General features: G+C 42.8%; 1 protein-coding gene and 1 pseudogene across 3 annotated transcripts; both read left to right on the forward strand.

The window, feature by feature from the left end:
- Positions 1–27,422, forward strand: LOC110520578 (ATP-dependent RNA helicase DDX3X). Of its 3 annotated transcripts, XM_036975178.1 has the most exons (20): positions 1–75; positions 295–341; positions 1,494–1,542; positions 5,573–5,620; positions 15,684–15,785; positions 16,092–16,221; positions 16,330–16,443; positions 16,582–16,681; positions 16,827–16,962; positions 17,376–17,470; positions 17,642–17,740; positions 19,498–19,658; positions 19,841–19,985; positions 20,070–20,214; positions 20,655–20,702; positions 22,264–22,445; positions 22,641–22,758; positions 23,710–23,866; positions 23,983–24,107; positions 24,249–27,422. In XM_036975178.1, exons 2-20 carry the CDS (start codon positions 297–299, stop codon positions 24,344–24,346), a joined length of 2,097 nt encoding a protein of 698 aa, XP_036831073.1. In that variant the 5' UTR covers positions 1–75; positions 295–296; the 3' UTR covers positions 24,347–27,422. The 3 variants fall into 3 exon arrangements, with proteins under 3 accessions (XP_036831073.1, XP_021453645.2, XP_036831074.1); XM_021597970.2 differs by having other exon boundaries at positions 5–341; XM_036975179.1 differs by lacking the exon at positions 20,655–20,702 and having other exon boundaries at positions 5–341.
- On the forward strand, positions 19,207–19,323 carry LOC118964368 (annotated as a pseudogene).
- Positions 27,423–27,541: the final 119 nt, after the last annotated feature.

Genomic DNA, 27,541 nt, shown 5'->3' on the forward strand with positions numbered 1-27,541 from the left:
TCGCGGTACCTGTGTGAGTAGTTCAGCTTCATTCCACCACGGAGAAGCCAGTGGAAGGTGTCGGTTACTGCTGAAGTTAGTACTTTAATTTGAAACCACGTAGAAACTGCCAGAAAAGATAATTTATTAACAAAATAAATGTGTTTAATTGCCTGAAAGGACATCAAATCAACCACATATTACGGACTGGAATCAAGAACTAATTCTGTGATCTACAAAAACTATCTAGCTAATTTAGCCTGCTAACAAAGAAAAGCATTTCTCTTGAGAAATAACCCTCACTATTCTCTTTAGTTATGAGTCATGTGGTTGTCGATAATCCACACGGTCTAGATCAGCAGGTGAGTGACTACTTCATTTTTTTTTTATTGATTTAGTAAAATAAAATAAAATGAACCAATATCAAGTTAAGACACCTAAAATAACACTCTTGTCAGCTTGCTACGTGTATGCTAAGCTAGCAAGCTGAAGTGGTCCGTAGAGCCAAGCTCGGTTAGCTAGCGCGTAGCTAACTGCGTGGATGTGTCTGGTAAAATGGTGGTTGGTGTGTGTCGCCGGTGAAATTAGATGGTCATGGCGGAGCTAGCGAATGCTGCCTAGTAATATTATGTTCCGATCAGACTAATTGGTAGCAAATTCTTTGTCTCAAAAAGATTGTCGTGAACACTTGCTGTATATTGCGGCATAGTAGCTAGCTGGCAGCTTTAAACCATGTTAATTATAACCTATGCAATGTGTTTAACTAGCCATCCTAAGGTTACCTACACGTGAGGCCGGTACGGATTGCGCAGTTGATGATTTTACAGCAATTTATCCAGGCTCGGTTAGGCCTTAGCTAACGTTGGCTAAGTAATGTAGCTATCTACGGAGCTTAGATTTGTCAACATGTGAAGTAGTTAGTTACCTGGCCATTGATATTAAGTTTACTTGCTAGCTGGTTAGCTTGATGAAATTCTACCGGCCGGTAAAAGTAACGTTAACTGCGGAGTCTTGAAACGTGGCGCAGGAAATAACAATTTGTCTACTGTACACAGTAGGGGACGAAGAGTTTTTTTTACATTTTTTTAAAAAATTATTTTTTTTATAACTACTCCAGACTGCGTTTACGAAGCCAATATGCCATTGGCTAGTTAATGTTGGGCTTATGTAAAGCATAGTTGACTAGCAATTTAACCTCCTTTTGATTTTGTCTGTAGCTAGCTAGATGTTAACGTTAGTCTATTCACTACGAACCTTAGGACTCAAGCCAAGAACGTTGACTGAGAATCGATCCTTAAGCACACTCAGAATCAATTTCTTTTAACGTCAACATTTGATTTATTTACTTGCCCTACAGGCTCTCTCACACTGAAAACGTTACTTTTTCAGCCAGTGCTAGGATCTGACTCTTTTTGGCACTTTGCTCTATCTGATTTGGAAGCATTAATTCACACTTTGGTTATACAGTGCTTGTGTTAATTTAAGTGTGCCTAAACAGGATTTTGTGTTTTCAGCTTGCTGGCCTAGACTTGAACTCAGACGGACAGGGAGGAGGCACTGGCCGTAAGTATTCACATAAATATAATTGTCTCAAGTGGTGTTTCTCTTTGAGCACAGATTTTCATAGGGCATTCAATGACAGGAAATTGTTCTGTGTACGGCCATTAGTATATAATTACATTAGTATATAATTACATTATCTATTAGATCATACTAAGGCAGGGGTTCAGAAACTTATTTGGCCTGCAACCCCATTTTGATATAATATCCTCACCCCACCATGTAAAAAACAGTGATCAACTGCCAATCTTAACTTAAAAATTGGAACTGAGTATTACAAATCAGTTAGTGTTTACAGTTGAAGTCAGAAGTTTACATACTTTGGTTGGATTCATTAACTCATTTTTCAACTACTCCACAAAGTTCTTGTTAACAAACTATAATTTTGGCAAGTCGGTTAGAGCATCTACTTTGTGCATGACACAAGTAATTTTTCCAACAATTGTTTACAGACAGATTATTTCACTAATAAATCACTATCACAATTCCAGTGGGTCAGAAGTTTACATACACAGTTGACTGTGCCTTTAAACTGTTTGGGGAAATTCCAGAAAATTGTCATGGCTTTTAAAGCTTCTGATAGGCTAATTGACTTCATTTGAGTCAATTGGGGGTGTGCCTGTGGATGTATTTCAAGGTCTACCTTCAAACTCAGTCCCTCTTTGCTTTACATCATGGGAACATCAGAAGAAATCAGCCAAGACCTAAGAAATTAATTGTAGACCTCCACAAGTCTGGTTCATCCTTGGGAGCAATTTCCAAATGCCTGAAGGTACCACGTTCATCTGTAAAAACAATAGTACGCAAGTATAAACACCATGGGACCACGCAGCCATCATACCGCTCAGGAAGGAGATGTGTTCTGTCTGCTAGAGATGAATATACTTTGGTGCGAGAAGTGCAAATCAATCCCAGAACAACAGCAAAGGATCTTCTGTAGATTCTGAAGGAAACAGATACAAAAGTATCTATATCCACACTAAAACGAGTCCTATATGGACATAACTTGAAAAGCCGCTCAGCAAGGAAGAAGTCACTGTTCCAAAACCGCCATTAAAAAAGCCAGACTTCAGTTAGCAACTGCACATAGGGACAAAGATTGTACTCTGGTCTGATGAAACAAATATAACTGTTTGGCCTTAATGACCATTGTTATTTTTGGAGGAATAGGGGGAGGCTTGCAAGCTGAAGAATCCCAACCGTGAAGCACGGGGATAGCAGCATCATATTGTAGGGGTTGCTTTGCTGCAGGAGGGACTTGTGCGCTTCACAAAATAGATGGCATTATGAGGAAGGAAAATTATGTGGATATATTGAAGCAACATCTCAAGGGAGGAGGTCAGAGACCTCACCGGGTGGTGACAGAATAACAACCTATCCCTCAACGTAACCAAGACCAAGTAGATGATTGTGGTCTACAGGAAAAGGAGCACTGAGCACATCCCCATTCTCATCGAGGGGGCTGTAGTGGAGCAGGTTGAGAGCTTCAAATTCCTTGGTGTCCACATCAACAACGAACTAGAATAGTCCAAACACACCAAGACAGTTGTGAAGAGGGCACGACAAAGCCTATTCCTCCTCAGGAAACTAAAAAAATTTGGCATGGGTCCTGAGATCCTCAAAAGGTTCTACAGCTGCAACATCGAGAGCATCCTGACTGGTTGCATCACTGTCTGGTACGGGAATTGCTCGGTCTCCGGCCACAAGGCACTTCAGAGGGTAGTGCGTACGGCCCAGTACATCACTGGGGCTAAGCTTCCTGCCATCCAGGAACTCCACACCAGGCGGTGTCAGAGGAAGACCCTAAAAATTGTAAAAGACACCAGCCACCCCAGTCATAGACTGTTCTCTCTACTACTGCATGGCAAGCGGTACCGGAGTGCCAAGTCTAGGACAAAAAGGCTTCTCAACAGTTTTAATTCCCAAGCCATAAGACTCCTGAACAGGTAACCATTGGTTACCCGGACTATTTGCATTGTGTGGCCTCCCCCAACCCCCCTTTTACTGCTTTTCTCTGTTTATCTTATATGCATAGTCAATTTAACTATGCATTCATGTACATACTACCTAAATTGGCCCAACGAACCAGTGCTCCCGCACATTGGCTAACCGGGCTATCTGCATTGTGTCCCACCGCCCGCCAACCCCTCTTTTTACGCTACTGCTACTCTCTGTTCATCATATATGCATAGTCACTTTAACCATATCTACATGTACATACTACCTCAATAAGCCTGACTTACCAGTGTCTGTATAAAGCCTTGCTAGTCTTATTTTCAAATGTCTTTTTACTGTTTTTTTTCTTTACTTACTTACACACACACACACACACACACTTTTTTCTGCACTATTGGTTAGAGCCTGTAAGTAAGCATTTCACTGTTGTATTCGGCACACGTGACAAACTTTGCTTTGAGACATCAGGCAGGAAGTTAAAGCTTGGTTGCAAATGGGTCTTCCAAATGGACAATGACCCTAAGCATACATCCAAAGTTGTGGCAAAATGGCTCAAGGACAAAGTCAAGGTATTGGAATGGCCATCACAAAGCCCTGACCTCAATCCTATAGAAAATTTGTGGACAGAACTGAAAAAGTGTTAGCATGGAGGCCAACCAATCTGACTCAGTTATACCAACTCTGGAATGGGCCAACATTCACCCACCATATTGTGGGAAGCTTGTGGAAGGCTACCTGAAAAGTTTGACCCAAGTTAAACAATTTAAAGGCAATGCTACCAAATAGTAATTGAGTGTATGTAAACTTCTGACCCACTGGGAATGTGAAAGAAATAAAAGCTTAAATAAATCATTCTCTACTTATGTTCTGACATGTCACGTTCTTAAAATAAAGTGGTGATCCTAACTGACCTAAGACAGGGAATTTTTACTAGGATTAAATGTCAGGAATTGTGAAACTGTATTTGGCTAATGTGTATGTAAACTTTTGACTTCAACTGTAAATCTGAAGTAAGTATGGTTTGAAGTGACTGAAATGCATCAATAAGGTTTTGGGATGTTCAGAAGATCATCATGCAATCATTTTGTATGAACTTTGTGTAGAAAAGAACATTGTTGTCATTGCTGTTTTCCCCCTTGTCTGATTTAGTACCTGTTCTTGTCCACTCTGTTGTAATGAATCCTGCGTGATTGCGAGCATTGTAGAGGGAAATGGAAGACTCTTGTTCCTGAGTCTTATTTCATTTTTTTACCACTTTCTCCCAAATTTTGTGGTATCCAATTGATAGTTAGCCTCTCCCCTCCCGATAAGACAAGACTAAGGTTGAGCCATGCGTCCTCTGAAACGCAACCAAACCGCACTGCTTCTTGATACAATGCCTACTTAACCCGTAAGCCAGCCGCACCAATGTGTGGGAGGAAACATCATACACCTGGCGACTGTCAGACTGCACTGCTCCCGGCCCGCCACAGGAGTCGCTAGTGCGCGATGGGACAAGGACATCCCTAACCCTGACGATGCTGGGCCAATTGTGCGACACCCTATGGCTCTCGGGGTTGGCTGCGACAGCCTGGACTCGAACCCAGAAGCTCTAGTGGCACCGCTAACACTGCAATGCAGCGCCGCTCGGGTGGCCCCTTTCCTGAGTCTTATCTTTCAGCAATGGGGTCATTATATTTTGTAGCTTAAATCATTCAAAAGATGGCTACATTTGTAGGAAGAAAACCGCTTACTGAAGTAACTCAGATTCTATGAACTAGGCGTGATCTCAGGTTCTATAAACCAGGTGTGATCTCAGGTTCTCTCGTGACCCCATTTTCATACCAGACAACACCACATAGTTTTAGAAACACTGCCCCAAGGGGTTAGCGTGTACAGATAATATGTAGGCTAAAGGTGGCAAAATGACACCTGTGAGTTGACATATTAGATATTTTTCCAATTTTCCAGAACAAGGATTTGCATGCAGTGTATCCCATTGTGATGATTCCGTTGGTCTTTGTTCATAGCTTTTACCATACAATGTGTTTCTCGATACGAAGACTGACAGTCCTACATTTTTTTTTTCTGTTTCCAGGGCGATACATTCCACCTCACTTGAGGAACAAAGAGGTTTCCAAAAACGGTAAGTGATCTCTTTGACACAAGGTAAATCACACACGATACATAACTCACTGGTATTGCCACAGTCATTGATTACAATACAGACCCACACTTTGTAAAAGGAATTTGCCAAAGATTTCCCAATTCTATAGGCCTACCCCTCTGCCCTAAGTGTACACTTGGTCACATCCCTTCATGGATTTAAAAGGAAAGGTGGAATCTCCCTTTGGCCTACGCTTACCCTATTTCAGTCCTTTTTAAATGCACGATGTACAAGTACAGATTTGGGTGAGAATTTGACATTCAGTGCAGTTACTAGGGAAAAAAACGTATTAATGAAGGTGTGCAATATGTTTTGGTCTGTTATAATAGGGTCAGGGTGAAATACACATTTGACCAGAAATGCATGCATTTGTCAGTTACGCAGAATGCTATTCGTTAAATATATCTGTGACCCAGATTTGTACGCATTTCTGCTAGAGGTCGACCGATTATGATTTTTCAACGACAACATCGATTTATTGGAGGACCAAAAAAAGCCGACACCGAATAAATGTAAAAAAATATATATACTTTTTAATGAAAATTACAACAATACTGAATGAACACTTATTTTAACTTAATATAATACTTAAATGAAAAAAAATGTAGCCTCAAATAAATAACGAAACATGTTCAATTTGGTTTAAATAATGCAAAAACAAAGTGTTGGAAAAGAAAGTGAAAGTGCAACATGTGCCATGTATAAAAGCTCACTTCTAAGTTCCTTGCTCAGAACATATGAAAGCTGGTGGTTCCTTTTAACATGAGTGTTCGATATTCCCAGGTAAGAAGTTTTAGGTTGTAGTTATAATAGGAATTATAGGACTATTTTTCTCTCTGATTTGTATTTCATATACCTTTGACTATTGGATGTTCTTATAGGCACTTTAGTATTGCCAGTGTAACAGTATAGCTTCCGTCCCTCTCCTCGCCCCTACCTGGGCTCGAACCAGGAACATATCGACAACAGCCACCCTCGAAGCAGCGTTACCCATGCAGAGCAAGGGGAACAACCACTCCAAGTCTCAGAGCGAGTGATGTTTAAAACGCTATTAGCGCGCACCCCGCTAACTAGCTAGCCATTTCACATCGGTTACACCAGCCTAATCTCGGGAGTTGATAGGCTTGAAGTCATAAACAGCGCAATGCTTGTAGCACAGCGAAGAGATGCTGGTAAAACGCACGAAAGTGCTGTTTGAATGAATGCTTACGATCCTGCTGCTGCCTACCATCGCTCAGTCAGGCTGCTCTATCAAATCATAGACTTAATTATAACATAACACACAGAAATATGAGCCTTTGGTCATTAATATAGTCTAATCCAGAAACTATCATTTAAAAAACAAGACGTTTATTGTCGCATATAGCCTGATTCTGCGTGCAATGAACACAAGAGAAGTGACACAATTTCACCTGGTTAATATTGCCTGCTAACCTGGATTTCTTTTAGCTAAATATGCAGGTTTAAAAATATTTACTTCTGTATATTGAATTTAAGGCGTTGATGTTTATGGTTAGGTTCACGTTGGAGCACATGCAACGCAGGACACGCTAGATAACTACACATGATTTATGATATTACTAGTTAACTAGTGATTATGATCTATTTATAAGAAATTTAATGCTAGCTAGCAACTTACCGTGGCTTCTTACTGCATTCACGTAACAGGTAGGCTCCCCGTGGAGTGCAATGAGAGGCAGGTGTTTAGCGCGTTGGACTAGTTAACCATAAGGTTGTCAGCTCTGGGATTCAATCTTGCAAGCTAAAAATCTGTTCTGCCCCTGATCAAGGCAGCTAACCCACCGTTCCAAGGCAGCTAACCCACCGTTCCTAGGCAGCTAACCCACCGTTCCTAGGCAGCTAACCCACCGTTCCTAGGCAGCTAACCCACCGTTCCTAGGCAGCTAACCCACCGTTCCTAGGCCGTCATTGAAAATAAGAACGTGTTCTTAACTTGACACACCCACCCCTTTAGCGGGATCATTTTCATCAACACCCGCTGAATTGCAGCACACCAAATTAAATGACAAAATATTTAATTTTCACAATCACAATATAGCAAAACACCGCTTAGCTTGTTGTTAAGCCACCTGGCGTGTCAGATTTCAATACAGCTTTTTGGCGAAAGCATAACAAGCGTTTGTAAGAACATCTCTCTCAATAGACAAAATATTACCAACACTAGCAGCCAAGTAGACTGGTCACGAAAGTCAGAAAAGCAATAGATTAAATTGCTTACCTTTGATCTTCGGATGTTTGCACTCACGAGACTCCCCATTACACAATAAATGTTCCTTTTGTTCCATAAAGATGTTCAGAAATCCACAGGCTCGAGTGGTCACGACATCACAGACAAATTCCAAATAGTATCCGTAATGTCCAGAGAAACATGTCAAACGTTTTTTATAATCAATCGGGATTTAAAAATATATAATCGATAATATATCAACCGGGACTGTCGCTTTTTCAATAGGAGAGGGAGACACCATGGCTGCCCCACTGTTGCGCAAGCAAAACTCTGCGAACACCCAGCTATCCACTGACGCGATGTGATCTTTCTCTCTCATTTTTCAAAATAAAAGCCTGAAACTGTCTAAAGACTGACACCTTGAGGAAGCCATAGGAAAAGGATTCTGGTTGATATCCCTTTAAATGGAGATACGGCATCCAATGGAACAGAGAGCTTTCAGGAAAAACAGCACTTCCTGGTTTGATTTTCCTCAGGTTTTCGCCTGCAATATCAGTTCTGTTATACTCACAGACAATATTTTGACAGTTTTGGAAACTTTAGAGTTTTCTATCCTAATCTGACAGTTATATGTATATTCTAGTTTCTGGGCCTGTGAAATAGGCAGTTTCAAATGGGTACGTTTTTTTAGCCAAAAATGAATATCCTGCCCCCTACAATCAAGAAGTTTTAACTAACTTGCCTTAAATAAAGGTGTCAAAAAAGAGATTGTGCTAAATCGTTGTCCAAAAATACAGATTTCCAATTGTTATGATAACTTGGAATCGGCCATTCCGATTAAACGTCCGACATCTAATTTCTGCTCCTTGATGCCAAAGGCAACCAAGGAAGACTCAAATTCTCGAGAGTACAGTAGTTTAGGGGGAAAAACAAAAATAGCTCTTCTGTCTGTGCTTTTATTGGCAAAGACGAAGTAGAGCCTGCTACCCTCAAAGTAAAACCAGATGCTTTACCCCATCCTGAACAGCATGAAAAGATGGCTTTCCCAGTAGGCCGGACGGAATCCAATGCTTCTGACCATCTCTACGACGGCGCCAGTGTATGGTGACACTTCACATGCAGCTCTCTTGCTACTCTGTCATTGTGTTAACTAAGTTGTTTATCCAAAATATAGCACCAACACTTAATTACATCATGAGTTTGTTTTTCATGATGAACAATTTTTGGCGAACAAACATGTAAATAATCTCTGAATTCTGTTGACTGAACCTGTAATACTTAATGATCAACTGTCACCTCTTCCACCCGCACAAGGTGTTTACCTATTATGATTGCTGTTACTGTACAGCCCCAAGCCAATTCTTCTCCAGCTCTTGATGAACTTAATAGCGTTATTTAAAAAAAAATTGGAAAACGTTTAGCCAGAGGCCTTATCCATCGCCGCAGAGGACTATAATTTGCCACCTGGGGAAAGTACTGCCAAAATACTTTCAACATGTCCCCAGACCAGGTGTGACAAAACACTGGACTGTTGTTGCCTTTCCACCCAGGGACCATATCGCTCCTTCACACAACCCCACTTCAGCAATCAGATCACTCATCAGTCCTTACTTCCTGTTTACAAAGAGTAAGTGATGAGCACACAAGCTACACTTAGTGTACAGTTAGTGCTTATCCAATGACTTGCAACTGCCAAGGTGCCTGATGCATTCAAATAGGATGCAAATAGGATGTCCTAGTAATTAATTTGTGACCTAGAGCAGCGGTTCCCAAAGTTCTTGATCAACCATTTGCACAGTCTCACACAAACATTCTTTTTGCGCAAAATAACTTAGCGGACCTCCCATTGGGAACTGCTGACCTCAAGTTATTGAGGTTGCTAAAGACAGGAGAAACTGGACAACTAGTTCAGGGCATCCGACTTGTTCGCGTGGCAGGTACTTCAGGCTATCGAGGCGAAAGCTAGCGGAATTGCCCATATTGACTCCTCACTCCCACATGAGGCGAACAACTGATCTACAGCTTCCAGCAACTCAGAGGAATATTTACTCAAGTTTTAATCAAGACAATGTTCTGTTGTCCAAACTTGTAGTCTCGTGATTCCTACTGTTTGTTGGCCGGTTGTTTTATTGGCCTGCTATCGGCACAAGCATATGTTGAGTTGCCTGATTTAGGGCTGTTATACCAGGGACTATCACTGACGTGAAGAGGCTACGCGATAGACCAGGCAACTAGTTTTAAAGCTGAACTTCATGCAAATCGGCAACATATCACATGCCTGCAGGATGACCAATTGGAGGACGGATGGTCTGGCTACTTAGCATTTGGCGTTGCGCTGGATATAGGCAAACAACATGGTCTTCTGAATGCCCATGAGAACCAGGATTTCTATTTATTAAAAAGAAAACCGCTTTAGTTTTTACAATCAACTCTGACGTAATGCAAGTCTAGGCACCTGCCTTAACATATTTTGTGTTGGGAGAGGGTAGCATGGACATTCCCTCGTCTGTGTTCTTGCAGTTAATGCAAGTGATCTACAATCGATATTCTCTGGCATTTTTTTAATCCTCTGCACATCAGGGTTGTTGGATTTAGTCATGTAACAGTATTGTTTGCTACTTGCTCCTCACTGGGTCCAACACAACAATATTATTTTAGGGAAAGAAAAGTCTTGAGTTCTAAGAAAATGGTGTCATGCTAGCTAAGCTAGCACTGACTCATTAAGACTGACTTGCCTCTTAGAAGTTGTGCCATGATTAATGAGATATTCAAAATGGGATTTACTTTGACATTTTAAGATATTGCATAAGGTTTGTCTTGGGTTAGTTTCATCTCACTTTTGACGTTATGTCTTTTTATTCCACAACAGAAAATGCGTATTCCTCTGGTAGACAGTGTGGTTATTCAGTGCCACCACCAGTAAACTTCTGTAAGTCCCTTCCGTCTGCTTTGTGCTGAGATGCATGAAACGGCCTCACACACAACACCAATGTGGGTTGTTCCAGACGCAGGTTCTGTTCAATGGAGCTTAATTATTTTGACCTGCTTCCTAAAATGTTAAACAACTTCATATTTAAGGTCTGATAATGTGCGTTGCTACAGACTTCATTTGTATTTGGAACCAAATGTGAAGAGTTCTAGCCTTTTTGAAAGACCAATACTTTTACCACTTTGTCAGTGGGGGCTGGTTAGACAGATGTGATATACCTGATTGTACCTGCTCAACACATCCCCAATGGAGAACGCCTCCCACGACTGGGAATAGGGTATCGCTTTAGGATATGCAGCCATAGATGGGTGTCGAGGCTACTTCTAGTGTAACTTGTTTCTGGTGAAGGGGTGTTGTAAAATGGATGTCTTTTGAGTAAGATTCTGCCCTGCACCGCTAGCTAGTATGGCTGTATTACTAATGCCAAGGTGAGCTGCTTAATGCTAACATATGTTTAGTATCTGCAGTAGGAGTAAATCTGTATCAAAATGAGCCTACATTGTGTGTTTTGATCATCCTAGGAGCATACAGAAGGAATACCATTAAAGCAGGGACTCCAGAATGAAAGGGAGCCTGTTCGATGAGCGTGAAATGTCTAGTAGCCTAGCCTATACTTGGAATCCTTCCTATAGGCACTGTAATGCTGCATTCATAGCCAGGTGTTAGGATGTTTTTTTTAACTGGGCAGGTCAGTGAAGAACAAATTCTTATTTACAATGACGGCCTACCTCGGCCAAACCATAACCCGGACGACGTTGGGCCAATGCCCTGCCCTATGGGACTCCAATCACGGCTGTGTTGTGATACAGCCCAGGATTGAACCAGGGTCTGTAGTTACTCCTCTAGCGCTGAGTGCCTTAGACTGCTGCGCCACTCAGGAGCCCACATAGAACTGGAAAAAATCCACTTGAATGCACCTCCAACTGGTAATTACTAGTGGTTAACTCATCATCCCTGAGCTCCGACTTCTCCCACATGCTGACGTCACCTACTAAGGAAATTACCCCAAACAGCATTTTGGGAAAATAAATTCAACACAACACTTCATTTTAATTTTTTTTTTTATCAGTTTGTTTACAAACATGATAGCTGTACTTTTAGTTTATGGTTGATGCAACATCCAATCTGTTCAAATCTGTGCATCTTAACTGGTATTTTTGACTTCGACTGCCAATTACAACCTTCCCACTTGGTTATGAATGCACCATAAATGCCCAAGGGAAACATGCGGAACTTGGAGGCTTTAATTTTGGTCAAGCTTCGCTTGTCTTTGTCGTTGTGCCTTGCATAGTGATGTCAGAGCTTGCAGTGTGCTGCTGTCTATGGTGACTGATCTGAATCCTGATTAATTATAAAGTGATTTCCTTTATCCTTCCTTCCACCTTAATTTGGTCTGCTGTGAGGAGTGGTTCACCATTTCTGGGTACCTTTATTTATATATTTAAATGTCATGTAGAAGGGTGAGCAAACTTATTTTTTTTGTATTTCACTTGTTTTTGATAGACTTATGCATTGTGGGGACAAACACTTATGTCAAAAGCTCCAAATATGTCCTTTTTTAGAAACGGTTATGATTTGAGTATAGTGATGCACTGTTCTATTATATTTTTATTGCTACTCAAGTGTTACCTCAGTCCATTCTAGCAGCAGGCTACACAGAATGACAGCTGGCTAGGTGAAACGGCTCGAGTCACACAAGGGAATATAGCGGTGCCAATAAAGCTCAGAATGGCACGACTTGGTGTGTACATCTACAGACCTGCATCGCTATACTGAGACGTCGGTTTCTTAAAGGGCGTATTTGGGTGTTTCTGGAGTTGTGGTTTATTTTTATTTTTTAAATAAATAAATTGGGATTCCCCTGCACAACAAGGAATTAGGAAGTATTTCACAGCTGGGTTAAGTTTCTCTTAGTGAATTTGCCAAAATTGTCAATCCTTCTATAACATTCCATTTACATAAGTTTAAAAATAAAATAAAACATTTATAGAAAGATGTTGAGCTACTCCTTCAACTTTCCTGTCCAGAAATAGTCCCTTCTATAAAGAAGGAGCAGACTTGCTAATTGTACTGTCTGAAATTAAACACATTTTATTTAACCTTTAACTAGGCAAGTCAGTTAAGAACAAAATCTTATTTACAATGACTGCCTACCCAAGCCACTGTATAAACATGGCCCACGCAACTAAATTTCATTTAGTTAATGTCTTACGTTTTGGAGACTCAAGTAATTTATATCAAATAGTTTTATTAGTGTCAGGCTGCATTCATTTGAGTTACACGTCATTGCGTCCTTGACGTTAACGCACAGGTTTGCATCAATAGAGGTATAGGCTACATGAAGTGTTTCTGTACTTCTCAGTGCTTTTCCAAGATGAAACTATCTGACTCTGTTAATGCTGGCTCTGAATGGTAGCCTGTGATCCTTCAGAATGTGTTTGCTTAGTGCACAGGGATATGAACAGTGTCTTTGTACACAGCTCTAGGCCTGGTCTCAAGCCTCCGTTAGCATGTACACCACATTAGGTTTGCCCTGTGTTTCAAGTGTGAAAGCTAGCACTTGAAGGAACCCCCTGAAGACCAACAGTTGGCTGTGGAATCTGCCTTTAAAAAAATATATATAAAAAAAAATATCTAGGATCAGTTCTCCCTTCTATCTAAAGCTTTACCACTATGAAGTGAAAGAATAAACCTGACCCTAGATCTGTGATTTGGGGCTGTTTGTCACCTATGGAAGTGGTGTAGACCGAACTGTCCATCCCTGCTATGCCTCCTCCCCAACCCACATTGATGGCAGGGAACGATTACTGTGGTAAATGTCTCTTGGTCAGCAGTCTAACCTTGTAGTTCTAACTCAGGGTTGCCTTGCCCTAAACAAGTGTTTTGGAATAGGGGTTATTGTAGGATGTCAGTTGGCCACCCTTTTTAAAACTTGAATTGCAAGGATGTACAATACCAGTCAAATGTTAGGACACCTTCTCATTCCAGGGTTTTTATTTATTTTTGACTATTTTCTAAATTGTAGAATAATAGTGAAGACAACCAAACTATGAAATAACACATGGAATCATGTAGTAAACAAATCCAAATATATTTGAGATTCTTCAAAGTAGCCTTTGCTTGGACAGCTTTGCACTCTTGGCATTCTCTCAACCAGCTTTGAGGTAGTCACCTGGGATCCATTTAAATGAACAGGTATGCCTTGTTAAAAGTTGTGGAATTTCTTTCCTTAATGTGTTTGAGCTAATCAGTTGTGACAAGGTGGTGGTGGTGGTATACAGAAGATAGCCCTATTTGGTAAAAGACCAAGGCCATATTTAGGCAAGAACAGCTCAAATATAAGCAAAGCGAAACATTCCATTACTTTAAGACATGAAGGTCAGTCAATATGGAAAATTTCAAGAACTTTGAACGTTTCTTCAAGTGCAGTCACAAAAACCAAGTGCTATGATGAAACTAGTAATAAATAAATAAATAAATAAATACCCTTGAATGAGTAGGTGTCAACTTCTGACGTGTGTATGTGTATGCAATATATACTGTACCAGTTATAATTGGACACCTACTCATTCAAGGGAATGGTGGACATTTTTTATTTTAACTACTTTCTACGTTGTCGAATATTAGGGAAGACCATCAAATATGAAATAATACATTCATGTAGTAAACAGATCAAAATGTTTTAGATTCTTCAAAATAACCACCTTTTTTATGACAGCTTTCTCTCAACCAGTTTCACTTGGAATGCTTTTCCAAAATTCTTGAAGGAGCTCCCACATGCTAAGCACTTGTTGGCTGTTTTTCCGTAACTCTGCGGTCCAACTCATCCCAAACCCTCTCAATTTGGGTTGAGGCTAGGTCATCTGATGCAGCACTCCATCACTCTTCTAAGTCAAATAGCCCTTACACTGCCTGGAGGTGTGGTGAGCTGCAGAATGCTGTGGTAGCCATGCTGGTTAAGTGTGCCTTCAATTCTAAATAAATCGGGGAGTGTCACCAGCAAAGCCCCATCACACCTTCCTCCGTGCTTCACGGTGAGAACCACATGCGGAGATCATCCGTTCACCTACTCTGCGTCTCACAAAGACGCGGCGGTTGTAACCAAAAATCTCAAATTTTGACTCATCAGACCAAAGGACAGATTTCCACCGGTCTAATGTCCAATGCTTGTGTGTCTTGGCCCAAGTCTCTTCTTGATGTCCTTTAGTAGTGGTTTCTTTGCAGCAATTTGACCATGAAGACCTCTTCATGCAGTCTCCTCTGAACAGTTGTTGAGATGTCTGTTAGAAGAGCTCTGTAGCATTTATTGGAGCTGTTCTTGCCATAATAGTTGGTCTTTTACCGAATAGGGCATCTTCTGTACACCACCACTACCATGTCACAACACAACTGATTAGCTCAAATGCATAATTTCCACACATTAACCTTTAACAAGGCACACTTGTTAATTGAAATGCATTCCAGGTGACTACCTCATGAAGCTGGTTGATAGAATGCCAAGAGTGTGCAAAGCTGTCATAAAGGCAAAGTGTGACTACTTTGAAGAAAGTAATCTGAAATATATTTTGATTTGGTTCACAATTTGTCTTTGTGTACATTATTCTGTGTGTGTTGTTTCATAGTGTTGATGTCTTCACTGTTATTCTACAATGTAGAAAATGGTAAAATAAAGGCATTTTTGAGTGAGTGTCAACTTTTCACTGGCACTGCGTTTTTCTCCTGAGATTTTTTTTACCTTTGTCTGTGGGCCTTGGAATCCAATCTATCCCCTTCGTAGTCTCTGAATACATGATAACCCCGTAGTACACTCTCTACCTGTCGTCATTCCTCTTCCTTTCATTCCTCTCCTCACCCTGTCCATGAAGACTCTCCAGGAGGATGGGATGGCGGACGCAGCAACGGCTTCACCAACGGTTACCATGACAACCGCAACGGGGGACGCGGCGGGCCTCCCCGAAATGACAGAGGTGGGTGTGACAGCTGCCGTAGTAACACAATGGGTGACACCTTGTTTAATCAGCCAGTGCACACCGCAGGTGGGGAAATCTACCGTGCCAAGTTGTATTTAATCTGTTCATCAGTAATAGTAATTACACTTGACAACGGATACAGTAATAGGTAATGTATTATGCTGTACATCTGGGCCTCTAGATCCTACTGTGCGTATACTCTATTTACTTGGTAATACTAGTAATGACGTGTGTGTGTATATATGTATGTGTATATGAATGTATCCACGGTTACTCACTGAGCTATCCACTCTCCCTACCCAGGGTTTGGTGGTGGACAAGATGGTGGAGGCTGGGGAAGTGCTCCCAGACAAGATGCAGCCTATAACAGCTTTGGAGGGAGGGGCAAGTCTTCCTTCTACAGCGACCGTGGATCAACAGGGGGCAGAGGGGGGTAAGTACCACTCAGTGCACTGTCTGCTGGAACTCTGTATTTAGCCATACAATTAGGTGTGTGGTGTTTCAGACAGCTGATTTGTAAAAGTGTGGGTGTCTTTTGCAGTTATCAGCGTGGAGGGTATGGTGGTGGTGGTGGTGGTAACAACCGTTGGCAGGAAGACTCCAGAGATGACGAGGACTGGTCCAAACCCAGTCCCGCTAACGAACGCCTGGAAGCGTGAGTCTCACTCCTCTCTTTGAATTGACCAAAACCAGTGTGTCTAGGACTTGTGCAACTTTGTTATAACGTTGGTTTGGACGTCAAGTCTGTGACGTCCTATAACCCAAACTATCTTTTTCCTCTCCGCTCGTCCAGGGAGTTGTTCTCAAGCGGCAACACTGGTATTAACTTTGAGAAATACGATGACATTCCCGTGGAGGCCACTGGCTCCAACTGCCCGCCACACATCGATAGTGTAAGTCGTATCATTGGCTTTACCAGTTGTCATGTAAATCAAGGGAAATGCTGTGTTTGGAAAATGTTGAAGCTATTCTTATGGACAAAAGTCAACAGTGTAGAAGTGATCCAAAACTAACGCCGTCTTTGTTTTGCTATTTCAGTTCCATGATGTGGACATGGGGGAGATCATCATGAGTAACATTGCCCTGACCCACTACACACGGCCCACCCCCGTCCAGAAATACGCTATCCCTGTCATTAAGTCTAAGAGAGACCTCATGGCCTGCGCTCAGACTGGTATGGGACTGAATGATTGAAGATTCACAATGAGTGATGCTGAGAATCAGATTTTTCACTTTAAAATGTATGTTAAAAACTATGCATCTGCACACCTCAAGTAAAATTGCAACTTCAGTGCAATTTGTTAAAAGAAGTCCATGTATATGTGGTTTGTTTAACTTTGCAAACATTGTTTTTTGTTGACATTTTTTTAAGTGGAAAAATCTGAGTCTCAGCATCACTCTGTTATTGAGGCATTGCCTATGAAGCAATGCTCTTTACTTCAAAGGAAGAGATGCTAAGGGAAGTGCTAGCTGGGTATACTATGAATTTAAATCAAGTTTTCTGATCGTCTTTCTATCGCTTGCTACCTTTTAGACCAACAAAGAGGAATGATTGTTGTATTGACTAAAATACTGAATGTTCCTCAGGCTCGGGTAAGACGGCAGCCTTCCTGGTGCCAGTGCTGAGCCAGATCTACACACAGGGGCCCGGAGACGCCGCAGCGGCTGCCAAGAACGGACAGGTACACGCACACGACCAGCCCGCAACGTTGAGTTTTCCCATCGATCTGAAACATTGCTTTTCTGTGACAGCAATTCAATTGCCCCCCCCCCCCCCCCCATTGCCTTTATTCTGTGTGCTGTTTATTTATTCTGTGTGCTGAGGTTGACCCAACACTTGTTTCCCTCCACAGGACAGTGGTAAATATGGGCGCCGTAAGCAGTATCCCCTCTCTCTGGTCCTGGCTCCCACCAGAGAACTGGCCCTGCAGATATACGAAGAGTCCAGAAAGGTATGGGCTAAACACACCATGGACAGAACATGAATGATCTTGTAGTGACGGTGTAATAGTTGAGTAGCCTAGTGGTGGCTAAGGAACATGGACCCGTTCACTTGGTTGCTCATTACCAACATGTTGAGTGATTGCAGGGGTTCAGCTCGCGGAATATGATAAAATGAATCACTAACCTTTGATCTTCATCAGATGACACTCATAGGACATCATGTTACACAATACATGTGTGTTTTGTTCGATAATGTGCATATTTATATCCAAAAATCTGTTTACATTGGCGCCTTACGTGCAGTAATGTTTTAATAACACAACATCCAGTGATTTTGCAGAAATATTCATAATAAACATTGATAAAAGATACAACTGTTATTCACAGAATTAAAGAGACTAATCCTTAATGCGACCGCTGTGTCAGATTTCAAAACAACTTTATGGAAAAAGCATACTCTGAGAGCGGTGCTCAGAACACAAAACAGTCAGAGGAATATCTGCCATTTTGGAGTCAACAAAGTTAGAAACAACTCCATAAATATTCACTTACCTTCGATCTTCACCAGAAGGCACTCCCAGGAATCCCGGTTCGATGATAAATGACTGATTTGTTCCATTTATGTCCAAATAGCCACTTGTTAGCGTGTTCAGCCCAGTAATCCATCTTCATGAGTCGCAGGCACTTCGTCCAGACAAACTCAAAGTTCCATTACAGTCCTTTTAGAAACCTGTCAAACGATGTATGGAATCAATCTTTAGCATGCTTTTAACATAAAACATCAATAATGTTCCAACCGGAGAATTCCTTTGTCTGAAGAAAAGCACTGGAACGAGAGGTAACTCTGTGGGGAGCGAGCGTCATGAGACCAAGGCACTCTGCCAGACCACTGACTCATGAGCCCCTTTATAGTAGAACCCTCATTCAAGTTTCTTATGACGGTTGACATCTAGTGGAAGCCCTAGGAAGTGCAACCTCATCCATATCTAAATGTGTATTCGGTAGGCCAAGCTTTGAAAAACTACAAACCTCCGATGTGCCACTTCTTGGTTGGATTTTTCTCAGGTTTTCGCCTGCCATATGAGTTCTGTTATACTCAGACATCGTTCAAACAGTTTTAGAAACGTCAGTGTTTTCTATCCAATACTAACAATAATATGCATATATTAGCATCTGGGACAGAGTAGGAGGCAGTTCACTCTGGGAACCCTGTTCATCCAAAAGTGAAAATACTGCCCCCTATCCCAAAAAGGTTAAGAAAATATCGACCTCTATTCTTGGCATGCAATTCAAATTTATTTATATAGCCCTTCTTACATCAGCTGATATCTCAAAGTGCTGTACAGAAACCCAGCCTAAAACCCCAAACAGCAAGCAATGCAGGTGTAGAAGCACGGTGGCTAGGAAAAACTCCCTAGAAAGGCCAATACCTAGGAAGAAACCTAGAGGAACCAGGCTATGTGGGGTGGCCAGTCCTCTTCTGGCACACGGTTTCCTCGTGTGTTATGGAGGAACAAAATGCCCAGTGCTATGTCTTCAGTACCAACATGTTTCTCGTTTTCTGGTTCTATCCTCAATCACTGGTACACTGTCATGTTGAAATGGACTGGCATCAGGTTCTATGTAATCTGAGTGTTCTGCAGGCAGATGTGAATCTATGTAACATCTGCTATAGAACAATTCTCCAAAGATGACAAAAGGATAATGGTTAATACTGAATTATGGGTAGTACTAGGGTTCTGAATGGTCCTGTATGTCCCTGTAGTTTGCGTACCGCTCCCGTGTGCGTCCCTGCGTTGTGTACGGAGGGGCTGACATCGGCCAGCAGATCAGAGACTTGGAGCGAGGCTGTCATCTTCTGGTGGCCACACCTGGACGCCTGGTGGACATGATGGAGAGGGGCAAGATTGGCCTCGACTACTGCAAGTAAGTGGGACATTGGCTAGTGCTTACGAGTGGGCTAGTGCTTACGAGTGGGCTAGTGCTTACGAGTGGGCTAGTGCTTACGAGTGGGCTAGTGCTTACGAGTGGGCTAGTGCTTACGAGTGGGCTAGTGCTTACGAGTGGGCTCGTGCTTACGAGTGGGCTGTTTCTGTCGTCCCCGTCAGCTATTTGGTGCTGGATGAGGCTGACAGGATGTTGGACATGGGTTTTGAGCCCCAGATCAGACGCATCGTGGAGCAGGACACCATGCCCCCTAAAGGCATCCGTCAGACCATGATGTTCAGCGCCACCTTCCCCAAGGAGATTCAGGTACACACACCCCAGTAGTGACAAAAGCTTGAGAAACTGAGTCAAACCCTTTTAGTGTGTTTCTGACTGTTTCTGACTGTGTAGATGCTGGCGCGTGACTTCCTGGAGGACTATATCTTCCTGGCTGTGGGCCGCGTGGGCTCAACCTCTGAGAACATCACTCAGAAGGTGGTTTGGGTGGAGGACGGTGACAAGCGCTCCTTCCTCCTGGACCTGCTGAATGCTACAGGTAAGAAACACGAAGACACCAACTCTACCCTGTAACACTCAAACTATTCTCACACACACACACACACACACACACACACATTCACTCACACATATTCACTCACAAACAAACCAAACTCCATCCTAAACATATGAATAACATTCAGTCAGATTGAAACTAATTCATAACACTTGGTTTTTATCTAAGAGGGTTCATTGTTAGTCTATTCCCTTGCCCCACCCCCAGCCACCTGTTAGTCTGTCCGCCCCAAAGTAAATGAACATCCACGTGGACACAATTGTGTCTCCTAAACTAGTTTGCATGATGAACCTTCACCATTCTCCTCTGGGTGAAACAGAGGGTGGTTGATGGGAAAGTGCTAGTTATCATATATCTGTTAAGTTTTCAATTTCTCCACACTGCCTTTGGTTTACTTTGCTGGGCGGTTTGGTTTTATCTAGTCATTCCCAGTGACGCTCCTGATGTTCAGGAGGCTGCAGTGACACCTGGTAAGTATTATTATGGTACTTATAACCCCTAGCCTGACCCCCCCCCCCCACCCCAACTGGCAAACATCCCACTCCTCATCCTCCCTACATCCCTTTCTTTCTCCTTTCATAATTTCTCATAGGAGCTTTAGGGCCATAAATAAAGCTTGCCGTCTCTGGGCCATGGGAATCCTGCCCGTAGTTCAGTGGTGGGCAACTCCAACTCATGGAGAGCTGTGGTGTGCAGGCTTTTATTCCAGCCCAATGCGAAGACACTAATTTGAGTCTAAATGACACCATGGTGCCTCCAGGACCAGGGTTGGCCTGCCTTGTCATTTGAAACAGCAGTAACACTTGTAACCCTAAAGGTTTCTAAGTGGAGCACAACTTGTTGCTTTTAATTTTCCTCTCCTCTTTTTTTGGAAAAGGGAGTGTTTCTGGCTTGGTGTTACTGTCTGGAATGATTTTCAACACACACACACACACACACACACTCTGCATGTGTAGGGGGATTTTAAGGACACCGTGGGATGTTTGCATTTGGAAACTGAGATACACCTTCTGTTAGTCATGCAGTTACATCTTGTATAGGTTGAGTGTGTGTGTGTGTCTATGGTAAATAGAGTACACACAAACCCCTCTGTATTAGCATTTCAGGCCTTCCAAACACATTATCTTGTGCATCAGCCTGAACACTCTCGACGTGCCAACGTTTCCTTGGCAACTAGTAAAACAGCCTATCGTGGAGATTAACAAATAGCCTAGATGTCACAGGACGCTAGGACCAAAGCAAGCAGACCTCTTCATCACCATGGTAACCAGGCCCTAAGAGGTGAACATGCGTGTAGATATCCTAGCCCAGTTTTGAATACTTAGAAAAGATAACCTCACGGAAGGAGTGATGTCTTTGATATAACATGACTGGGTAGATGAATGTTCGGCTTCCATGCCATACGATGTTATCCTTCACCTATAAAACATGTCAGATCAGTAATTGATCTAAGGAATACAGGATGCATTTTACACACCTGGTCCTGGACTCCCATTGTTCAGTGTTGCCATGCCAACCATACCAAACATGGCCTATTTGCCACTGAGGAAACAGGCACAGGATCATCAGAGAATATCAATGCTCCCCCATCACTATCTCCATAACACCACCATCCAGTTTCACTATCCAGTGTTTGCTCTGATAGCCATTAATGACGTGTTAGTCCACTGTAGATAAAACAATGATGCTACTCTGTAGTACCATTCCAAATGGCTGTGAAGACATTTTGAGTTATGGGACAATCTGCTGATTCTGATATGAGGGCATTTGGCATATAAACTCTGTAAAACAGAAACAATAATTTAATGGTTGTCAGTGAAAGCAAAGCCGCTTCTGCACCCCCCCCCTGTCTCCATTTTTCAGTTGCCATTTTGTTTATTTTCACCACGGTGACGGGGTCGGGCACATCACCTGCTATGTTTTGAGTTCCTGCTCCCATCTCCCCAGTGTGAAGTCTTATTCCCACTCATCGCCTGTGAGCTCAGTACGGTTTCTTCCTTCCCCTTTTGTTCTCTCTCTCCCGCTCTCCAGGTAAGGAGTCTCTGACGTTGGTGTTTGTGGAAACCAAGAAGGGAGCGGATGCCCTGGAGGACTTCCTGTACCGCGAGGGCTACGCCTGCACCAGTATCCACGGAGATCGCTCCCAGAGAGACAGGGAGGAGGCGCTGAACCAGTTCCGCTCCGGACGCTGCCCCATTCTGGTGGCCACCGCGGTACGACAACACACGCACGCTCGCACTCTGTCAACACAGAAGTAGTTGTCATTCTCCCCTATAATCTTGCATGCATCCGAACGTATCAGGATTTGTATTGAAGCTACATCCGTAACGTTGATCACCCCCCCCCCCCCTCTTGCCAGTTGAATAGTGTTTCCCTTTGTGACTGACTGACTGTTCTCTCTCATCCAGGTGGCTGCTCGTGGTCTGGACATCTCCAACGTCAAGCACGTCATCAACTTTGACCTGCCCAGCGACATCGAAGAGTACGTTCACCGTATTGGTCGTACCGGTCGTGTGGGGAACCTGGGTGAGTGGGACTAGTGTTTGACATGTATTTACTGTGTGTGTCATGTAGGGGTGGGTAGGATTTTGACCCGGCCCATCTCTAACACTCATTCCTGTTCATAAGGGCATGCGAAGAAAGGTCTAGAACGTTTTGCTGCGTAAAACAGGGATGAGCTTTCTTTTGTTTGCTGCATATTTAACATGACCCTGACTAAATGGATTAAATACTAAATCATATTGTTAGTGATAGCTAGATCACGTGAGTTCCTTTCAATCACCTTATCAGTTGTCAGTCTGAAATCTGGTTGGTTGTATAATGAGAATGGTGTGATCGCCTCTGCAATTGGTATCTAGACTTGTCCCATCGCTGCAACTCCTGTACGGACTCGGGAAAGGCGAAGTTCGAGAGCCGCGCGTCCCCTGAAACACAACCAAACCGCACTGCTTCTTGATACAATGCCCACTTAACCCGTAAGCCAGCCGCACCAATGTGTGGGAGGAAACATCATACACCTGGCGACTGTCAGACGGCACTGCTCCCGGCCCTCCACAGGAGTCGCTGGTGCGTGATGGGACAAGGACATCCCTGCCGGCCAAACCCTCCCCCATCCCTGACGATGCTGGGCCAATTGTGTGCCCCCCCATGGGTCTCCTGGTCGCATCAGAGCCTGGACTTGAACCAAGAATCTCTAGTGGCACAGCTAGCACTGCGATGCAGTGCCTTAGACCACTGCGCCACTCAGGAGGCCCACTGGTGCACGTTTAACGGAAGGTCGAGGTGCCGGTGAACAACAGTGGTGTGTTGGTCATGCGCATCTGTGTATCACTTCTCATATAACTGGGATGCTAAGAAACGAGTAACTCTAAAACCACAATATTACTTAAGATCACACACTGCATGAATAGTTTTTAAGAAGCCTTCAAGTATTACTCTGTCTCTAGCGTATTGAGCCCTGTCCTCTCGTCTGTGTAGGTCTGGCCACGTCGTTCTTTAACGACAAGAACAGCAACATCACCAAAGACCTGCTGGACATCCTGGTGGAGGCCAAGCAGGAAGTACCCTCCTGGCTGGAGAGCCTGGGTTACGAGAACCAGCACAAGGGCAACACGGGACGCGGACGCTCTAAGAGGTACACACTCTCGCACACCCTTTCAGGGATGTTAAATGGACCACTTATGTTGAATTTATTGTCTAAGGAGTATGCTAACTACATGTTCTGTGTATTTTTGTCTCTCCCTCTGCTAGGTTTTCCTCTGGTGGATTTGGTGCCAGGGACTACCGGCAGACGCCCGGCGGCGGTGGCTTTGGTGGTGGTGGACGCGGCGGCCCTCGCACCGGAGGTCACGGAGGAGGAGGAGGGAGTCGTGGAGGTAAGCGCTCGGCCCTCTTTAGAACCATTCTAAATGTCACTTGAGTTTTTATCATGATCTTTTGGAGTGAATGTTTCAATCATGTGTGAGGGGAGATCTCTGCAGTTATAACTGAATTTATTGGACTTTCTATCTTCCCAGGTGGCTTTGGAGGCGGGAACTCTTATGGTGGTAACGACGCTGGCTACGGTGGCAACTACAGCCACTCCGGTAGTGGAACTGACTGGTGGGGCAACTAGTCGCCATTGCAAACGGGTTGCCACGCCAACCAAACTCATCCTCTCACGGAAACCACATGTTGACTACGCCAGACTAAAACACCCCCTACCCCCTCACTCAACCCTGTGTAGTTTCACTGACACACAGTACATTGCACACACTGTGATTCTCTGCCCTTTCGCTTCTCTCACAAGGAGCAAGACGCAACGCCAAGACAACCAGCGCAGCGCCAATCTATTGGAGAAGAGCAGAGATTTGCACATTTTTCAGATAAAAGGAGTGCTGACATGTATGGTCTGATATAGCAACTCGGACCAAAACAGCAAATCCTTTCTTTGTATAAACGGAAAAGAAACCCAAGAATAACCTGAGGATCATTTGTATGTTAATGTACTGTGCCTTTTGAATTTAGACAGGACTAATTCTGTGTCATTTCACCAAATGAATGTTGGCCAAGAGCTCTGAATTATTGTTATTTATTTGGTGAAAAAAGAAGCATAGAAGAAAAAACTGCTTGTACTTAATCAAACCTTGGCAAACACTGGGGCATTGTGGCTCGTTCGAGTCATGAATCCATTTGAACCTTTCAAAATTGTCGCGGTGACATCATGTAGCCTTTTCTCGGGTTCAACCCAGAGTTCCAACAGCTAACATCACTGTAGCATCCGACATCACTGGGCCGTTCTCCTAGTGTGGCTAATAGAACTGTATTCTAATCTTTAAGGGACGAAGAGTTCGATTACTTTTTCTTTTTTTTGCTCACTCTATCCTGGATAGGCTCGTCTATAAAGGATACGGTAGTCTTTCGAAAAGCCATTCCAGATCTCTTAACACTGAGTCATTAAGCTCCGTGCTAACAAACGCACACTGGGGTTTAATTCAAACAACACAAACAACACAAACACTCAATGTTGTTACTCCACATCTATTGACTTGACAGTGTTATGGCAGCTAGTAAAGTTAACTAAACGCTAGCTACATTAACTGGGCGGTGTTTTTATTTTTATTTAAACTCCAAACATTTGAAGTGGGCGCATGCGCAGTATTTGAAAAACAGTTTTTTTTTCTTATTTGAGTGAAATGTTTCTCCACACCTGTAACAAAAAAATGGCGCCATCTTGGAAGTGAAGTTCAAAATGGCTCCATAAGGACCACAGCGTCAGGGGGGAGGGGGGGTGCACAGCGTGGGAAGGGCACAGTGTGGCGCGACGTTAACGTTAAACCGTCTTACCGTTGACCGAGCGGTGGAGCCGGTATTCTACGCATGCTAGTGTTTTGTTTTTTGGTCAAGGAGATATAAGACAAATGAACTGAGTCGCAGGCTTAACTTAATTACAACCCTTTTCTCTTTTCAAGCTGCGTTGGAGGTTCATCTGTCAGAGACAGGAGCAGTCCATCACTATGGGTTAACCAGTCAGAAAGCAAATGGACTGTTCAGAGTAGGACAGTTGTGCCCTGGGCTGGTGTTATGGGGTGGTCAGGGGTTTGGGCTCAAGTTCAGTGCGCCAACATTGCTTTGGTTTCCATTGCTGCTTACCGTAGCTGTGGAGGTGGCCAAGGCTGGGCAACTTTTGTCCCCTTATGGTATATATATATATGTACTGTCAACTCCTCTGGGGGGTTTGTCTGCTTTAGATGTGTATAAAGCTCTGGTACCGAATGGCCAGACGAGGCTTTTCCGCTCAGAGGAGCAGCTGAGGAGGGAAGGGGCGTTTGGCGAGCTCTAAGTGCGCTACGTTTCTTCTCAAGTGTGTTGTGCCTTTGAACACTTTTTAAATTGATGAACTTAAAAAGTGGATGCACTGACAGTGTTTGAGAACTTAGATTGAATGGTGCTACTTGAGTTTCAGTGTGTAGGCCCTCGTTAGTTGTCGTGCCCATCAAGTTTTACAAAAGTTATTTTATTGCACATTTAGAGTTTTTTATATAAATGTCTTGAATACGTGTCCTTAAGCTTCCAAATATTGTTCGAGGAGATTGTGGGGAAAAAACGCAGCTTGTTTACAAAGGGGAAGGGTTCTCAACATTTAACCAGGATTTTTTTGGGGACCAGGGGATTAAGCAGTTGGGAATTTAGCCATTTGCACACAGATTTCTAGATTCTACTTTTGCTGCTAGTTTTGTGTAATTTATTAAGCATTTCTGAGAAATATTTATTTTTCTAAGCCTCAGTGGTTCTTTGAAAGTTTCAAGAAACTTGACCAAAAGACAGTAACAAAAACACTGGCACTTGAATGTTGAATGTCACCTGTATGCGTGAAATTTATATTTCGGGGTAGTGTGAGCTTTTTAATGTTTAAGACATATTGGACTCTGTCAATAATAATAATAATATCTGCAGTTGTTTTGAGGCCTTGGGCCCTGACATATCTAAATACTAGCTAGATAGTCTGATTGGCCTTCAAAAGAAAAAAAATGGAATTAAACAGACATGCCAAGGTTTGGAATTAAAGTTCTCAAAAGAGCAAAAGCTAATTTTCCTCAACGTACCAGTGCAGAAGTGCATGGGATTGTCCAATTGTGTGCGTTGTTTAACTCTATTCTAATTAGGCCTATAATTATTTTTGTTCCAGTGAATGTCTGGCACATGGCAATCTTAAACAAACGTGTGGTTTATTCTCTGTTGCATTTGCATATATGGCACCTGTAGTAACTGTTTTCCCCTCAGAGTATTGAGCAGGTCTCTGTTGCAGTAGTGTTCCCCACCGTAGCAGGACATTAACTAGCCAGACCACAAGATGACTATGCTATGACCACCATTTACTCGCTCAGTGCCCTGAGACATACACAGGTGTTTAGATGTGGACTTTGCTTTCTGTACTAGCTTAGAGGCTAATGCACTGCATGGGGAGAGACTTGGCTGTGTGACTATTGTAATGATTTTACCAAAATAAAAAGTTTGAATGCAAAAGTACCTTATTATAAAATGTAAGCATGTTTTATAAGATTTGTTATAAATGTAGGACAGGCTATTGCCTGGAGTGTTTGCGGCAGAGAGGAGCTGCGAAGTTGGCGCTGGTTGAGATTTGATAGGCTTCAGTTCTTTTGAAGATAAAAAATTAAAATAAAATAAAAATTGATTTCATTAAAAACAAACCCTGTCACTTGTCTTATTTTGATTTCCTGTATGCCTTTGTCAAATCAAGGTCGTGTTCTGTAGTGCACAAATTAGCCAAATGTTTTGCACGGTACAATTTAAGATTGGGCGAATCCCT

This window comes from Oncorhynchus mykiss, chromosome 3 (genome assembly GCF_013265735.2).
Source record: "Oncorhynchus mykiss isolate Arlee chromosome 3, USDA_OmykA_1.1, whole genome shotgun sequence".
NCBI classification, from domain to species: domain Eukaryota; kingdom Metazoa; phylum Chordata; class Actinopteri; order Salmoniformes; family Salmonidae; genus Oncorhynchus; species Oncorhynchus mykiss.